Raw genomic sequence first — 19,492 nt, forward strand, 5'->3', positions numbered from 1 at the left:
CACCCGTAAAAAAAATGAATGTATAGAAAAATGTATGGTATCCGTAAAAACATTTAGATCAATAAAATTTTTTAATACAAAATATAATTCTGTTATTAAAAATGTTAGATGAATTGTTAGGTATGTAAAAAAAGTGGTGATTTGAAGTCCAAATGCCTTAAGATTACTTCCTCACACTAATAAAAAATGTTAGTAATGGAATATAAAAATAGTGGATGAGAAGTAGCGCAATGTGAAACAAATAATGGTAAAGAATAACAAAAGAAAATCTAAAAAATAGAGTTTAATTTGTTTTTATTTAATTTGCAAAATACTATATATATATATATATATATATATATATATATATATATATATATATATATATATATATATATATATATATATATATATATATATATATATATATATAATTTTGCGAATTAAATAAAAACTAATTAAACTCTATTATTTTTTTGGATTTTTGTAATTCAATATTTTTTTTTGCAAACAAAAATAAATATCCTAATAATTACATGGAGTGTTACTATTTTTTGTATTTTTTATAATACTTAAACTAAATTAAATGGTCCACTAATATAAAATATATTTTTGGTATTTATTAAATTAATAACGATCAATTAGAGACTTGAATTAATAAAATAATACAAAATAAATAAGGACAATCTTAAACTACATAAAAATAAGATAAGTTAATATAAAATTTATAGAAGTGCAATTATCAATATGACCCAAATAAAAATTAATTAACTTGAATTAAATTATAGTAATAGCAAGTAAAAACTACATGAAAGTTGTAATTTGAAAGAAAGAGTGTGAAGTTGGAAAAAGGATGTGGTTATCAAGACCAAAATCAAAAAGTCACTTTATGAGTTGATTAGAAAAGTTTAAAAGCAAAACAATAAGAAATGAATAAGAAATGAGTAGAGAACAAAACAATTGAAATTTAAATGGAGAAGACATCCACTTGTCAAGCTTAGATGCAATAAGGACAGTTTGGTATTTTCCAGAACACTGAATTTTCTTATATGATAGATTGTTGAAACTATAATGATGTATTTTTAAGCTTTATTTGTTTTTTTCTCTCTCAAAATTGAGTTGAAGGGATTGTTGTTTATAAGGTGATACTATTAAAAAAAAATTTGATAAGCACGAATTTACTTAGTTTATGATTGGTTTCACGTTTGAGACATTCAGAATTGATTCCGGATGCTTAGAATTGATCTTGACATGTTTGGTTGTTTTCAAACATAATTGATTATACTTTCAAGAATTGATTCTATTTGAAGTTAGGATTTGTAGCTTTTGATCAAACGTGATTTTTACAATTAAATTTATTGTTCAACTCATTTTTGCAAGAATTTCTCTAAACATAAATCACTTTACCTTTAATTCACTTTTATCCAGAATCAATTTTACATAATCAATTGACTCAAAATCAATTTTTTTCACCGTAGAACCAATCACATGCTTAGTGCATGTTTGGTTTGGCTTTTGGAAAGGCCAAAAGCAATTTTAGAGATATAAAATTGATTTTGGGTGATTTTAAGATGTTTGGTTAGACAAAAGTAGAATTAATTTTGTCTCCAGAATTGATTCTACTTGAAGCTATAATTTGTATCTTCTGCATTCAGAATTGATTCTGGATGATTTTTATACTCTAATTTATTGTTCAACTCACTTTTACATAAATGTATTTAAACATAAATCAATTATGCTAAACTCAATTATGATAAAATCAATTCTACCAAATTCAATTATGCTAGAATCAATTCTGTCCACCGTCAATCCAAACACACCCTTAGTCATCAATTTGACGGGTAATCTATTGTGAACCGTATAATAAATACTCCCAATTTATAAAGAGAAGTGTTTTAAAGATTGAATCGTCATCATATATATGAGGTTATTGAGTCCATGCACTAGTCGAATCAAATGGCTAACCGAATTATATTGGATGATTCGGTTGATAAATCCGTCCATATAACAAAATTATATAGTTATTAAATCGGTCGAATCAAATGACTCAATCTCTAAAAGGTTACAACACTAACAAAATTTTAAAATATTATAATATTACAAGTTTATTCTTTAAATTCAAATATAATGAACATAACATCACATACAAATCTAAATAAATTATGAACAAAAATATAATTGCAAGATAAGTTGATAGAAAGTTGTTTCAAATAAGATTTCAACAACCTCTACTTATATTTTAATTTTATTTTTTATAAAAAATTATAAAAAACGGTGTCATTTTATCTAAGAAAAGAAACAAGCATTTGATCTGTCGAATTTCCAAAATCGTCGGTTTATTATTTTTTATTAGTTTTGACCAATTTTGTCCCGTTCTCATTGGTTCAATAGCTTATTCGATTGAACAATCAGACCACATCAATCCTTTTGATTTTTGGTTTAATCGGTTCGACTAGCTGATTCAATCTAGTTTTTAAAACATTATTGATTTGGAACGTTTTAAAAATCGACCTAAACCAGTGATCAAAATGTTTTAAAAATAGGCTAAAACATTATTGATCGGTTCAAATTTTGGTTAACATTTTTCTGTCAATAATATTCATTATCTAAACCTTTTTATTTATAATCTTATCCTCTTTTATTTGAACATAATCTTAATCGTAAATTTGAACCAAATTGAATCTTAACAAATCAAATTTACACCTATCCTATTTCTTTTGAGTAATAGAATTTCTTCTAAAACTAAGTTTAGTTTTTGTTATGATACAAATCGTCTATGGTTCAACACATAATTTTTTTTCTTAACAAATAAGAAGTTTGCTTTTTTTCCACGACCTCTAAAAACTGGTCTCTGGCGTGAAGTTTCTTTAACTCAACATTCTCTGCAATAAGAATGGCAATCCTATTTTCGATCCTTTGCAATTGTTCTTCAACAATTTTCTTTTGCCTTGAAAAATTGGCCACTAAGGAATCAAATCCTTATTTCTTCTCATAGAGAAGAGAAATTGGTCTCTCACGTCTTCTTGATCCCATACTTCCCTCTTACAAAACTTATACTTTTCATTCGTCACCTCTAGAACCTCCAGACAAAGTTGCAATCCGTTTCTCCTTTCAACGAAGTTAGCATGCAATTTCTATACTAAAGCAGTAGAGGTTTGATAATATTTGAATTTGCGCAAGGTTATTTTTAATTCGTTCCTCGTTAGAAGAAACTCACCCTTCAAAGGTTAATATAGGACATGTAAGGTCTATCTGACAAGCCACGTAAGTGATTCATTTTACTATTGTTGTTTGACACTCCAAGTGAACCTGATTGGCCACCATATTAGTGTGTGTATCAAATACTAAGCAGCGTAGTCCCTAGGGGTAAAATGAAGCATAACAAAAACCATAGACAACATTTTCCTCGATTCGACGACCATGTTGGCCGGTCTTGATGAACTGGCAAACCAAGGCGTCTCCATTGCACATGAGACACACCCTTATTTAGTCTCTTAGAAGAAACCAATCCATGTTTCTAGGCAGAGAGTTAGAATGAGTGAGATGATAAGGCTCTATTGAAAAGACCTAGTTTTCCTTTCATGGATCATCTAAGGCTCTATTGACATTAGATGAAATGAGGAACCCAGATAATAAACTTACTTGGCTTAATAATTTATACAATATCTTAGTATTAACCTAAATGTCTTTCAAGGCTGAAAAATAATTAAGACTATAATGTATTTACCTTTTTTTTACCTTTTTTAAGAGTTATAGATAAAATAAGATTATACAATTGGGGTTATGATTGTTTGGTGTATTTTTATAGATCTCAGTGTAAAACTGCAAAGGTAGGTTATCTACCTTTGCAGCATGTGTCGTATTGCTTCAAGTATGGAGTTGGTCGAGAATGTTGTCCATTGCTCCAATCAATCATCGCAATTTTAGATTTCCATATGCATCAAAATAAGTTTCTAACGTCATAAATATATCTATTTACTTAATTTGTATTATTAACTATAAATAATTTACTTTAATTTTGGTTTAGTTGATCCACTCATGGGATAGATTACGAAAGATGTCATCGACACTATATAATGGCTTATCGATCTCTCATAAATCATCTAGGACTATATAATGGCTTATCGATCTCTCATAAATCATCTGAGACTAAACGATGTATCACCGCTAAACGGTTGATTTCTTAATAATTTATTTTTAATATTAACTTAATAAACAAATAAATATATTTTTACGCTCTAATTTATTTCGAAGCCGAATCTTAGTCTAAAAATGCACCACAGTGATAGTGGCAAACTACAAATCTAGATGCATTACGACATTCAAGTCCTCAAGGTGCTTTAAAAAACACCAGAATGAAACTTCTACTAAAGCACTTTGGAAAAATGAAACTAAGGCACCTTCAACATTTATAATTTCGTCAGTGCGGAAGCAGTGGCCACTACAATGCACCGCGTCATAATTGATACTGTAGAAACAGTTCTCACATTTGTAATCCAACTATAATCAACAGGTGTCAGAATATAATAGCTTTAGCCATTCGGTTTGGCTTTGGCTGGTGTGAAACATGCCGCAAATTTTGATGTTGCATCCTGCAGAATGTAGATACTGCTGTTGTAAGCAAAATCACCACACGGACACGGTTTTTTAACAAATGTTCTTAAGACTTAAGTTATAAATTGTTTTTATATTTCATTTCTAACATCAACTAAAATAAATAAATAAATATTATTCAATAAAAAAAAACATAAAAAAATTCCATGTAACTTAGTACTTATCGCGTGTACGCGAACTTCACGCGCAATCCATGTCCGTCCAGGACGGCACCCATTACTCAAAACTATTTACAAACTTTTCATTATCATCAAAAGGAAATTAATTAACTTAATCTTACAATTAAACGTGCAGCCACTTTACTTTACAAACAACAATTTAAAACCATTTTTATTCTTGATTAAAATATTAATCATCTTTTAATATTTAATTTTAAAAAAATTAATAAAAAAAATTGTCTCTTCACTCCACCTAGATTGTGCTCTATGTATTGACTATTGAAAAATGAAATAGAGATAATGGTTAAGAACAACTCATGAAAATGCATCCCACTAACTTTTTCTTTTCTTTCATCCCACACATTGAAACTTGCATTTTCATGTGAATTAGTATCAAAGTTCTTACTCTCTTCTTAGAAAAAACCATTTAAATTGCATAGCAACAATGTGTATATATTAAAATACTCCTTTTTGCAATATTTGACCAAACTATAGATAACAACAAAAACAACATTGTATTTCTAGGAAGTTACATGGAAACTGTTTCATCATGTACTCTTTAACACGAAATATATCAAACTGTTTTTGTATATATATAGGTGAGATTATTCTTGTATCTATAGAATGAAGTTCTTTCCTAGTATTTTCCTCTAGTTACCACTAAAATTCCACCATGTCTAACAATCATAATCTACAATATGATGGTACTTCATTCATCATTGATATCACCAATACCTTCACAAAAGTCACTTCTCAATACACCAACAATGCAAAAAGAAGGTGGCGTTTTGCATATACAGCTATTTATTCTAGAAGGGTTATGCTTTCTCTTGCAAAAGAAGTTATATCCAGAAAAAATTCAAAACTCTTTCATACACAGTCTTCTAGCACCACTCTTGATGTAATTGAGCCACTGATCACTCGACGCTACGGAACTGATCATTACTCGTTGGTTTCTCATGATGTTGATAGGATCAAGCTCGCTGATATGGTTAAGGACAAAAACTTGAAGTCATTAGGTGAGTTTGGAGGAGTTGAAGGAGTTGGAAATGTTCTTGGAACGGTTCCGAATAAGGGGATTGTAGGAAGTGATGAAGATGTTTCGAGACGGATTGAGCTTTTTGGTTCGAATACTTACAAGAAGCCGCCCCCGAAAGGGCTTTTACATTTTGTGCTTGAAGCTTTCAATGATACAACTATTATTATTCTTCTGGTTTGTGCTGGTCTTTCCCTTGGTTTTGGTATTAAGGAGCATGGACCGGGGGAAGGTTGGTATGAAGGTGGAAGTATATTTCTAGCGGTTTTTCTTGTCGTGGTTGTAAGTGCATTGAGCAACTTCAGACAAGAGAGACAGTTTCATAAACTGTCTAAGATAAGTAACAATATTAAAGTGAAAGCTGTGAGAAACGGAAGGCCGCAGAATATATCGATTTTTGACGTTCTTGTGGGAGATATTGTGTCTCTCAAGATTGGTGATCAGATTCCAGCTGATGGAGTTTTTTTATCAGGTCATTCATTGCAGGTGGATGAGTCTAGCATGACAGGTGAGAGCGACCATGTAGAGATTGAGCCATTAAGAGCGCCTTTTTTGTTGTCCGGCGCGAAAGTGGTGGACGGATATGCTCAGATGCTTGTAACATCTGTTGGGAAAAACACGTCGTGGGGGCAAATGATGAGCTCGATATCGCGAGATACTAATGAGAGGACGCCACTGCAAGCTCGCCTTGACAAGTTAACGTCTTCGATCGGGAAGGTTGGACTTGCGGTAGCGTTTCTTGTACTTCTAGTATTGTTGGTTCGTTATTTTACAGGTAATTCGCAAGAGAAGAAAGGGAATAAGAAGTTTCAAGGAAGTGACAGCGATGTAAACGATGTTTTGAATTCTGTTGTGAGTATTGTTGCGGCTGCGGTTACTATTGTGGTTGTGGCGATCCCCGAGGGTTTGCCGTTGGCCGTGACGCTCACGCTTGCTTACTCGATGAAAAGAATGATGGCAGATCATGCCATGGTGAGGAAACTTTCTGCTTGTGAAACTATGGGATCTGCAACAGTTATCTGTACTGATAAAACAGGTACATTGACATTGAATCAAATGAGGGTGACCAAGTTTTCTCTTGGCCTCGAAAATTTTATCGAAAATTTTTCCAATGCAATGGCTCCAAAAGTTCTCGAGTTATTCCACCAAGGGGTGGGCCTTAATACAACCGGAAGCGTCTATAAGCCGCCATCAGGATCTGAACCTGAGATTTCAGGTAGTCCAACGGAGAAAGCTATACTTATGTGGGCGGTATCGGATTTAGGTATGGACATGGATGAAATGAAACAGAAACATAAAGTCCTTCATGTTGAAACGTTTAACTCGGAGAAGAAACGAAGTGGCGTTGCAATAAGGAAGGACAGCGACAACCGAGTTCATGTACATTGGAAAGGAGCTGCAGAGATGATACTTGCAATGTGTACAAACTATATTGATAGTAACGGCGCGAGGAAGTCCCTCGACAGAGAAGAACGGTATAAAATCGAGAAGATGATTCAAAGCATGGCTGCTAGTAGCCTAAGATGCATTGCTTTTGCTCATATAGAGATTTCAGATTCAGAAGATAAAGATTATATGATCGAAAGCGAGAAAAAGACACTACGAGAAGATGGATTGACCTTGCTTGGCATTGTTGGTCTCAAGGATCCATGCAGACCAAACACAAAGAAAGCTGTGGAAACTTGCAAAGCTGCAGGAGTTGAAATTAAGATGATCACCGGCGATAACATATTCACCGCAAAGGCAATAGCAACAGAATGTGGAATATTAGATCCTAAGGATCATGCAAATGCTGGAGAAGTAGTAGAAGGTGTTGAATTCAGAAACTATACAGAAGAAGAGAGAATGGAGAAAGTCGATAAGATCCGAGTAATGGCAAGATCGTCTCCTATGGACAAACTTCTGATGGTACAATGCCTGCGAAAGAAAGGCCATGTAGTTGCAGTCACAGGCGACGGTACAAACGATGCACCTGCATTAAAAGAAGCCGATATAGGACTCTCAATGGGAATCCAAGGAACCGAAGTCGCCAAAGAAAGCTCCGATATCGTTATCTTAGACGACAATTTCAATTCCGTCGCAACTGTTTTAAGATGGGGAAGATGCGTTTACAACAACATCCAGAAATTCATTCAGTTTCAACTAACTGTCAATGTCGCAGCACTCGTGATAAACTTCATCGCAGCAGTTTCGTCCGGCGATGTTCCCTTAACAACAGTTCAACTTCTTTGGGTGAATCTCATTATGGACACACTAGGTGCACTGGCACTGGCAACAGAAAGGCCTACAAAGGAGTTAATGAAGAAAAAACCGATCGGTAGAACCGAGCCTCTTATCACAAACATCATGTGGAGAAACCTTCTAGCGCAAGCTTCATATCAGATCGCGGTCCTTCTGATTATGCAGTTCTACGGAAAATCAATCTTCAACGTAAGTAAAGAGGTAAAGGATACACTAATTTTCAACACTTTTGTTCTCTGCCAAGTTTTCAACGAGTTCAACTCGAGAAGCATGGAGAAACTATACGTATTCGAAGGCATTCTGAGAAACCATCTTTTTCTCGGAATTGTTGGGATAACCATTGTTCTTCAAATCCTGATGGTGGAACTGCTAAGGAAGTTTGCTGATACAGAAAGATTAACATGGGAGCAATGGGGAATTTGTACCGGTATCGCAGTTCTTTCTTGGCCTCTTGCTTGCATAGTAAAGCTCATACCTGTTTCAAATCAACATTCATTCAACTATGCTAAGTGGGTTAAGTTATTAGTCTTCAAGATTAAGAAAGCTTTTTAAGTTTATCTTAAATAGCACTCAAATTTCAAGTATCTTAGCAAAAACCTTTATTTAGGCTTGAGAGTGTATAATAAGTATAACTACCTGTATCTATTTTTTTTGTGAAATTGAGTGGGTAGGAATTAAGATATAGGTGATATATTCATGTTAACTTGAATCAAGTGTACCAAAAAGTATATAAGCTATTAGAGTTGAAACATTCAAATTGGTATGAGTAGAAATGCATTCATACATTTAAAATATATTATTCAGCAAGTCCTTCAAGTAATTCTGACAATGGGAACTAATAGATACTACACTTTACAATGGGAGATATCTATACAATAATTGGCCACACTTGTGTCAAAATGTAGGATTGATGAGCAAGTTTATGGAACAATCCAAAGTATCTCATCTTCTAGATGCAAAGTGGATATTAAAATATGTTAGACACTTAATTGATTATGGAAATTTGATGTCAATATAGAATAATGTCAAAAGAGATACAGTGACATAAGCCTACCAATTTCATTTAAACTACTGTCTACTATACCTAAAACAGTTAATGTAATTTAAAAAATTAACTACATAGCAAAACATGAATAGAAAACAAAATTTAAAAAACTTATCAAATGAAATTGATCGATGAGAAATAGAAGTTTGAATGTCATGACATGTTGAAAAAGTGAAAAAAAACTCCAATCTTGAATGAATAAATGAGAAGTAAAATCGTTGCAGAGTTCACAAATAAATTTTTTTTTTTAGATTTTTTTTAGAAAATGAAGAGGGAGAATGAGTTTTTTTTTAGATTTTTTTTAGTAAATGAAGAGGGAGAAAGAGAGAAGAATCTAGCGCAAGATATGTGTTAAAAGGTGCATCTTTGAACCACTCATAGCTGTTTGAATAAATAATTTTTACGGAGATGTATTTCGAACATATTTTTATGTATACGGAAATGTATTTTCAGATTAAATTTTGATATAATACAAGTGTCTCTTCAATTTAATCAGCAAAATATTTAAAATAAATACTTCTGAATATACATCTCTTTAATGCTAAGATCATTCCAAACATTTTATAATGGTGTGGAATAAAGAGTATTTCCTTAAAATAATTAAGGAATATCAGCACCCGTGAGACAGGTGGCAGTGGTCCAAGCAAGCATATTTAAAATTTTATCATGATTCAATACCGATCCATCAAAAGCTTTGAGTACTTCAAATAGTTTATACATACATCAACCAAAGAGAAAGTGCAAACCACTAACTATATGACTTCGTGGGGACCATATACTTGGCTTCTTAAAAATGTGACACAAGAGGAAAAGTGTTTCAACCTTATTAACAATGTCTTTTCTCTCTCTTTTGATTTGGAGTAATTAACAAAGGTTTTGTTGGGAACGGAATTATTTAAAATCAACTAAACATAATCATGCATCACTTATTTTATATATACTCCCCTTACCATGTTAAGTGTCACTTAAAAAACATTATCGCATCTTCATCTTATGTTTTTCTTTTACATATAGGTATTATGATTAACCTTCAATGTTGTCCATGTTGTTCTTCGACAAATTCAAGTAAGAAAATATAGGAAATTAAAAAGGCACTTTAAGCTGTTCTTTTTTCCTTTTATTGAATTTGACTATTTACATGCCTCGGGTGTATATGGCATGGAGGTGTTTGTGGTGCGGTTTAGGCAATTTTGACGTAAAAAATTATCCTCATTGCAAAAGGAAAAAGTGTGCGTTTTGATACAGTTCTGTTGACTTTTAGAAATAAAATCGAACTGAACTAAATCAAACCAATGTAATTTGGATTTGTTTGGTTGGTTCGGTTTTTTTACAAAAAAATATTGAGTTATACATACACATATTGATGAAAAGATAACTTTGTATATAGTCATTTATGCGTTATCAAATAACAACAAAATTCATCATATTTGAATAACAATTTTTCACTTAATATACAAAAATAATATTAGATAAAAATGGAATAAAAAACATAAAATAGTAGCATAAAATAATATAAAAAACATTATAATGAAATAGAAAAAAAGGAGATGAAATATTAGAGAAGATGAAAAGGAAAGAGCAGAAGAGATGCAATTAGATAAGAAGAGAAACATTAAAAACGTAATTGGAAGAGAGCGCAGTAGAATAAAAATAATAAGATGAAAAAGAAAGAATTTAAGAGATGAAAGACTAGAAAAGAATATGTGATATGTATTTGGAAAAGAAGATGAGAAGAATGTGCAATACCGCAATGAGAGATTTAAGAAGATTTAAACTGAAATCTTAAGTGCGAGGAAGAGAAAATCATTCGTAATTGAAAGGCTAAGGCATAATAGGTTTGAGTTTGGATTGGATATAAGTTAATTGAAGTTAGGGGAGTTGTAACATAATGCGGTTTGGTTCGGTTTATAAAATACAAACCGCAAATCGAACCGAATCGCGCGGTTTGTTAAATAGTGACTCAAACACATCTGAATCAAATGTAGTTTTTTGCGGTTTCGATTTTGTTTAGTTTAGTTTTACAGTTTTCTATTGGGCCGATTTAGTTTTGAAAACTCCTACATTTAAATAACCGATCAAATTATTTGTTTTTAAATCATTCAATCATTTAGTATTACATTTTTTTATTTTAATTTATAAAAAAATAAGTTAAAATTTTAAGTTATTTTCTCTAAAAGGATATAGATGTTCTTCTTGACTTGACTTGAGTACTATTTATGGTAGGGGTGCTTGCGGTGCGGTTTGGGCGGTTTTGACGAAAAAAATCATCCGAACCGCAAAAGAAAAAATAGTGCGGTTTGGTTTGGTTCGGTTGGCTTTTAAAAAAAATCCGAACCAAACCAAACCAAACTAATGCGGTTTGGTTCGGCTTGGTTGGTTCGGTTTTTTACAAATATTTCATTGAGCCATACATAAACATATAGATGACAATATAATTTTGTATATAGACATTCATACACTATCAAATAACAACAAAACTCGTCATATTTTGACAACAATTTTCCATTTAATATGTAAAAATTAAATTAGACAAAAGTGAAATATTAAACATAAAATAATAGCAAAAAATAATATAAAAATTCTTATAATGAAACAAAAAATTGAAGAGACGAAAGATTAGTGAAGGTGAAAAAGAAAAAAAAAATGTTGAGAGATTAGATAAGAAGATGTGCGATAAAAATGAAACCGAAATACAGAACATTTACATAAAAATGAGAAGTTGAAAAAGAAAGAATATAAAAGAGTACAGAGACTATAGAAGAAGAGAGAAGATGTATGTAGCAAAGAATGTGCGATAATATTATTAGAGGTTTGAGAAGATCAGGACTGAAATTATATGTGTAAGAATGAGAAAATTGTTCGTAATCATAAGGCTACTGTATAATAGGTTTAAGTTTGGGTTGGATGTGAGTTAAGTAAATTTTAGGTTGTAACATAATGCGGTTTGATTCGGTTTGGTTTGGTTTACAAAATACAAACCGCAAACCGAACCGAACCATGCGGTTTTGTTAAAAAATGACCCAAACTAATCCGAACCAAATGCGGTTTTTTGCGGTTTCGGTTTGGTTTGGTTTGATTTGCGATTTTCTATTGGGTTGGTTTGGTTTTGAGCATCCCTAATTTATGGTGAGTTTTTTTTTGTGACAATCAAAATAACTATTTATTTCAAAAACTTTATTAGTTATTTCAAAAAGTTTTTTATCTTTGATAACTCTTTTTGCGAATTTATTTTGAAATAACCATGTATTAAAATTAATTGCATAATTAACCATATTTCGAAAAAAATTACGCAAATAACCATGTTTCGGAAATGGTTAAAGTGGATCATACATGTGGGATGGTGCCTGCCATTGAACCTTTTAGAGGAGACGTCATCTTAGATGGCACCTAGGTGCATTTTGTGGCATTTTTAAATTTTTTTTAAAAAATATATGACAATTTTGTGGAGAAATGAAACTTCAATTTTTATTAATACAAAACGATTACATCATAGGAATAAAAGTTACATAGAATTTACCGGTTGCCCGAATTTTGATAACGACCAAAGCTCGCTAAGCAAACTCGCAAAAAATTAGAAATTCTGCTTTCAGGCAGCATTTTGTCCAACACAAACTTGTCTCCAAAAACCATCCAAAACAACAATTTGATCATAGAAATGAAATACTATAACATATACATAACATGTAAAATCATTTAGCATCATTAAAACCAGAATTCATGACATTAATTTCTTCACCTCATTTTCATACCCTAACATTCAAAACTTTGAAAATATGAACAGTTCACAATCCCATGAAATAGAAACATTCTAACATATATACCTCATATAACAACAAATATTAACATCAAAACATGCTTCAATCTCCAATTTTATGGAATTTGAACCAAAACCTAACATGTTAAAACTAAAATCAACAAATTTCTCAATCCTAACATATTTCTAACCATTACATATAATTATACAAACCCATAAATCAACAAATTTCTCAATCCTAACATATTTCTAACCATTACATATAATTATACAAACCCATAAATCAACAAATTTCTCTTTTCCCTTTTTCCTCTTTTCTTCTATTTCCTTACTATCTTTCTTTTTTTCTTAGTTTTAGTTTTTTTTTGTTGAACAAAAGCCAAATAATTCCATTACCAAAGCACAAGAAGTGCATATTACAACGCATCCAGCTCCTCAGTATATATTTGTTACATGACAAAAAAAGAAGAAGCTGCAATTCACCTATAAAGTCATCCTAATTACCAAATCAGTATCTGAATTTACCCCAACCTTAAAAGATAAAAGCAAACCATCACCCAGTTCCACTTCTGTAATTTAAAACCTATCTTGATAAAACAAATTCTACACATCCATCAGCATAAAACCAAAGATACATCAGGTTACTACCGCAGCGAATACCGAGCATATACCATAACACAACAACACAAGTTCACGATGTTACGCAGACAGCAATCCCATACCAGCCCAACTGCCAAAAACCTGAAAGCCATGCATAGCATAAGTCCCCGACGACGCATTTATTCCACTGCCACCCAATACTAGAAACAGCAAGCGATGCAGTTAACCGAAATGGATTCCAAGACATGTCGTAGGATTCCCACACCACGTGCCAATGTCATCCGAAATTAACTTTGATTTAATTTTGAGCCATTTCCATGCTAGGATTTTAGCCTCTTCTACTATTTTCTCAGTCCAGATTTCCCCATCTCGGAATACTTTCCCGTTCCTCGATTTCCAAATACACCAAACGCACGCAAACCAAATTACAGAAACTTTCTTTGCTACCGTTTTATCTCTGCCTAGCAGACATTCGAATTGATCCAAATGCTTCCACCCCTCGTTGTGCAATACCGCCTGAACTCCAATCCACTTACAAATGGACCCCCATGTACCTGCATATAACGGACACTCAAAAAATATGTGAGAAGCCGTCTCCTCACTCCCGCATTCTCCTGCACAGCCAGTCTGCCCTTGGATTAACACACCCCTCCTTTCTAAATTATCTTTAGTAGGGATTTTGTTATGCATCAATCACCATACCAAGCACGCCACTTTCGCTGGGATTGCCTTGTTCCAAACTTTCGCCCACGACCAGTTGAGAGCTGTTTGGTCGGCTGCCACTAAGTTCTTATAAACCTCTTTCACCGAATATTCATTTGAAGTGTGAACCCTACCTATATCCAATTGGCAAAAAGTCTTCCACCATTTTGAAGCACCATTAGATTCTAAGATCGAAGCCCCAATATTCTCCCCGTACCTATTCACTAATGCTTCGTACCAAATGTCGTTTCTTTCTGATTTGACTTTCCACTCCCACTTACCTAACAGTGCTATGTTGAACAGCCTAAGACCTCTAATCCCCAATCCCCCTTCTTTGATCGGCCTACACACCTTTTCCCACCTCACCCAATTGATTTTTCTTATTTCCTCACACCCTCCCCAAAGAAACAGTTTAAACAGAGATTCAAGTTTAGAGATAATACCTGTTGGCGCCTTGAAGAACGAGAGGAAATAAACCGGGATCGCAAACAAGACCGATTTTAATAACACAATCCTACCGCCTATAGATAGATGTTTGTTCTTCCATTGGTTTAACCGAGATTTCACCAAATTAACCATTGAGTTCTAAGTATCTAGCCTATTTGAATTTGCCCCAATCGGAAAGCCGAGATATTTTAGGGGGAAAGAACCAACACTGCATTTTAGAATGCTTGCTGCCTCGGAAATCCAGAACTTGGGAACATTTACTCCAACAATTGAACTCTTGTGAAAATTTACCTTTAATCCAGACATTACTTCAAACAGAAGTATAATTGTTTTTATACTGCGGATGTTTGTCCAACTTTTCTCACAAATGATCATTGTATCGTCGGCATATTGGGGATGCGGAAATCGATACTCACCTCTGTTAAATTTGAAACCCATCAATTTCCTAGAGTTTACAGCTTTCTTCGTCAGCAGACTAAAACCTTCAGTTACAATTAAGAAAAGGAAAGGAGATAGGGGATCTCCCTGTCGTAAACCTCAGCCCGTGTTAAATTCCTTAGTCGAACTACCGTTTAATAGCACTGAAATTGAGGAAGAACTTAAACATTCATAGATCCATTTTCTCCATTTTTCGTGAAATCCCATTTTTTCCATCGCGGACAATAGGAAGCCTGAATCCACTGAATTGTATGCTTTCTCGAAATCCACTTTAAATAGGATAACTTCTTTTTTCTTCTTCCTAGCCTTATTGACTATTTCGTTAGCGACCAACACCCCGTCTAAGATTTGCCTACCTTTGATAAATGCAGACTATGATTCGGAAATTATATTGTCCAACACCTTTTTCAGTCTGTTGGCCAATATATTTGAAATAACTTTATATATGCATCCTATTAAAGATATTGGCCTATAGTTGAAAATTGATGTCAGATTACTTTTTTTTTGGAATAAGAACCATAGACGAACAATTTGCTCCTTTAACCATACGCCGGTGGCTGTGAAATTCTGACAGGATCCTCATAAAATCGCCTTTCAAAATCTCCCAGAATTGTTTGATGAACTCAAAATTAATTTCGTCTGGCCAGAGCTCTTTGAGCTCTCACAATCCCAAACAGCAGAGCAGACTTCTTCTTTTGTAAACTCGAGTATCATGCCGTCCCTCTCCATTACGTCCAATTTTGTGAACTCAATATTGGCTGGAATAAGTCTTGAGCCCCTACACGCAAACTGATTTTGGAAATGCTCGCAAACTTCTTTTTTTATCTCTTATGCCTTCTTCAGTAATCTTCCATTGATCTCTATTGCCAATATTTCGTTGGCCTTTCTTCTCTTATTGATGCATCCGTGGAAAAATTTAGAGTTTGCGTCTCCTTCTCCCAACCATCTGTTTCTAGATCTTTGGCACTGAATGTTGCAGTGGAGATTCGCTAGATTGCGTAATTCTGCAGAAGCTTTCCTTTTGCGATCAACCTCCTTCGGAGATTACGCTACTAATTCGTCCTTATGTTCTAGTAAGTTGATTTCCTCTTTTGCCGCTTTAATTTTTCCATCCAGATTTTGCGTATGGGTATCATGCCACGCTTTTAATTTCCTATTGAGCAATTTTAACTTTTCCTTCAGTACAAACATCCCCCAACCTTCCACCTTCATATTAAGCCATTGTTCTTTAACAAAGTAGTGATATCCCTCCATGTGCTTCCAGCAGTTTAAAATTCAGAAAGGCTTTGGCCCCAATTTTGCGTTGTACCTTCAAGCATGATTGGGAAATGATCCGATAACCCCTTGTCTAAAGCCCATTGAGAGCAACTGGGCTATAATCTAAACCACTCTTATGAAATCAAGAACCTGTCCAAGCGACTCATCGAAGTTCCCCCAAGCCTAGACCAAGTGAAACTTCTCCCATGTAATGGTAGATCAATTAATTCTAAATTAGAAATAAATTCATCGAAATCATCCATTTCTTCTCTTAGGTTATTATCAATTGCTCCTCTTCTTTCTTATTCATTCCTTATTGAATTAAAGTCTCCTAATTCACATATTCGTTCTCCGTTCTTCTCCCTAATTCTCCCAGAGATCTCCGCCCATAAGTCTCGCTTTTTCCTGATGTCACAAGGTGCATAGACGTTCACTATGATCACTTTGGTCTTGTCTTCTCCCCACTCCCATTCTATCCAAATAGCAGAATTAAGAGTTTCAATACTTTTAGCTGAAAATACCCGATTATCCCACATCGAAAGAATTCCTCCAGACCTCTTTATCGACGACTTGCTTACATATTCAAACTCGTCTGAGCCCCAAATCTGAGAACAAATTTGTCTGTCTAAAACTTCCATCTTAGTTTCTTGGATGCACATAAATGTTGGTTTTTGTGATTGGATTAGATTGCAGATTTCTTTTTTCTTTGCCAAACCTCCTACCCCCCAATGTTGTAGCTAATTAACTTCATTAAATAGATATTTTGGACACCATTCAGCCTCTGATTTCTTAACAATCAAGGGCTCCTTCTTCTCTTTTCACACCATCTTCTAATTCTTGAATAATTTCTCCCTCCTCGCCTCTGTGAATTAACCCGAATTATTTTCCTAAGTCCCACACATCTTTTGCCACTTCTCTAGCATCACCATGTAAAAGTACCCAACTCTTTTTTTCCATCTCACTCTGATCGGTCACCATTTCTACTTAATTTCGTCATAAATTCGGCATAAGATCGTCATACTCGGTAACACTTTGTGGTTGTTTTCAAGAGTTTTTCGTTGATTCCTTTAATATTAGTTAATTGCTTGCATTATGTTTTTGTGCCCTTTATCATGTCTTTTTAGATGCTTTTGATCTCTCTACTTGGTGGTTGTAGGTTAATTCTGGATCAGATGGAAATTGCACAAGTGTTGGTGTAAAAGAAGCTGAAAATCGTGACATGCATGTAGTATTTTGATCATAACTGGAGCTTCGTAACTCAGAATGACGCGGTTCCGGTGGCAAAATTTCGCTAACGAAAAGGGCTACAACTTTGATTTTGAAGTCAAAACCAAAAGAGGCAGAGACGGACACGGTCAGACCGTGTCAAGTGACACGGCCGTGTCAGCTGTGCGGACAGAATTTCTGAATTTTGGTTTTTTCCAATTTTTAAAGTTCCAGGGGCAGTTTGGGTATTACGGCTGAGATCTGAAAACCTAGAGGGATTAAAAGAAGATTGAAAGACAAGGAGAGGGCACTTTTGATCGTACGAAAGAATTCCAGAAGAGAGCAAGATAGCGTTATCAAGGTTGTGGAAGACGAAGAGATTCAACGGTGGAAACCATTGAAGATCAGAGTTCTCCTAATCTTTTGTAAATGTCTAAACTTTCTGATTTTGGTTTCTTGAATATTATGAGAGGCTAAACCCCCCAATGCCAGGGGGTGTCCCTGATTTGCATTGTAATGACTCTGAATATCGTTGTTCTTTAATCAAGCTTTCATATTTTGCAATTTAATTGTTTAATGTTTTTATTGCTTTCTTTGTCGGCAAAACAAGATTGATCCACGGTTAACAATCTGTAGGACTACGGTTGTTAAGGTTTTTAAACAATTAAATCTTATTGTTATCACCTAGGCCTAGGGATACCGTAAGGTTATTTGAAAAATTCTTGATTATTTACATCTTTGGTTCACAAACCTTTGTTTCTAAGGACTTAGGCATTAGGATTGCAAACCAAAAGGTTTTCACTAAGGACTTAGGAAAACACCCTTAAGAACAAATAGTTGCATCATATGAACTTGTTAAAGAGATCTTATTACAGAGTCAATAGAAGGCTGATCATACACCTACCTTGGCATTACTCTAAATTTATACACAAAAGCTATTTTACTTTCAGCTTATTTATTTGAATTTTATTATTCCAATATAAAAACCCCATATGCTCTTTTGTTTAATTGACTGTTTACAATAATTTATCTTTCCTACGCAATCCTCGTGATCGATACTTGGGGTAAAACCCATTATTACTACATCGGTGAAAATAGTACACTTGCTATTTTTCCGATCAAGTTTTTGGCGCCGTTGCCGGGGATTGCCAAAATATAAGTTATTATTCAGTCAATTAAAATTTTATTGCTCTGCAATTAAAATTTTATTTTTTTGCAAAAATTTGATTTTTATTTACTTATTTATTTTTATTGTTTACTCCCAACTAATAACTGTCTAACCTTGTATGCGAGGTAAGACCTCAGCTGAACTTCTTTTTGACGCAGAACCCGAAAGATTATTGCGAGCATGACTCCGAGAAATTAAGCGGAAAAGACTGGCATCGAAAGAAGAATCACCTGTAGTTTCAGAATCAGAAGACGAAGAAGTAATATCTATTCAGTCCGAGCAGTCAGATTCTGAGCCTGAAACTATGGCAGCTGATCCACCTCCTCCAGAGAGACTTTTAGGTGATTATGGAAGGGCTAATGCACCACTTGGAAGAATGACCATATTAAATCAACCGGTTAACGTGGCACACTTCCAACTACATCCTTCCACTATCCGTCAGTTAGAAAGCAAGCCCTTTGCTGGAAGAATCAATGAAGATGCAAATAAGCATTTACAGAGATTCCTCACCACAACAACATCATTAAAAATAGAAGGCCATTCTGAAGAAGCCAAGAGACTTGTGATGTTCCCATTTACTTTATCCGAAGATGCAGAAGAATGGTTTTACTCACTTCCAGCTGGAAGCATCACAACATGGCAACAGATGGAAACCGCCTTCTTGAATGAGTATTTCCCTGCTTCAGTCTTCATTCGAAAAAGATATGATATCGTGAATTTCAAGCAGAAAGAAGGGGAATCGCTGGGAGATGCATATAAAAGGTTTAAGAGGTGTTTGGTTGCTTGTCCTACTCATAACATGGACCCAACCGAACAAATGCAGACTTTTGTTAATGGTCTCCGACTT

The 19,492-nt window shown here is 33.9% G+C and overlaps 1 protein-coding gene across 1 annotated transcript; it reads left to right on the forward strand.

Moving 5' to 3' along the window:
* Positions 1-5,107: 5,107 nt before the first annotated feature.
* Positions 5,108-8,785, forward strand: LOC131610139 (calcium-transporting ATPase 12, plasma membrane-type-like). The gene has a single exon (XM_058882014.1). The coding sequence runs from the start codon at positions 5,425-5,427 to the stop codon at positions 8,578-8,580; it is 3,156 nt and encodes a 1,051-aa protein (XP_058737997.1). The 5' UTR covers positions 5,108-5,424; the 3' UTR covers positions 8,581-8,785.
* Positions 8,786-19,492: the final 10,707 nt, after the last annotated feature.

Source organism: Vicia villosa, linkage group LG6 (genome assembly GCF_029867415.1).
Source record: "Vicia villosa cultivar HV-30 ecotype Madison, WI linkage group LG6, Vvil1.0, whole genome shotgun sequence".
Lineage (NCBI taxonomy): Eukaryota > Viridiplantae > Streptophyta > Magnoliopsida > Fabales > Fabaceae > Vicia > Vicia villosa.

What these genes read in the sequence shown, in the direction of transcription:
- LOC131610139 (XM_058882014.1), top strand. Translation starts at nt 5,425, where the DNA reads ATGTCTAACAATCATAATCTACAATATGATGGTACTTCATTCATCATT.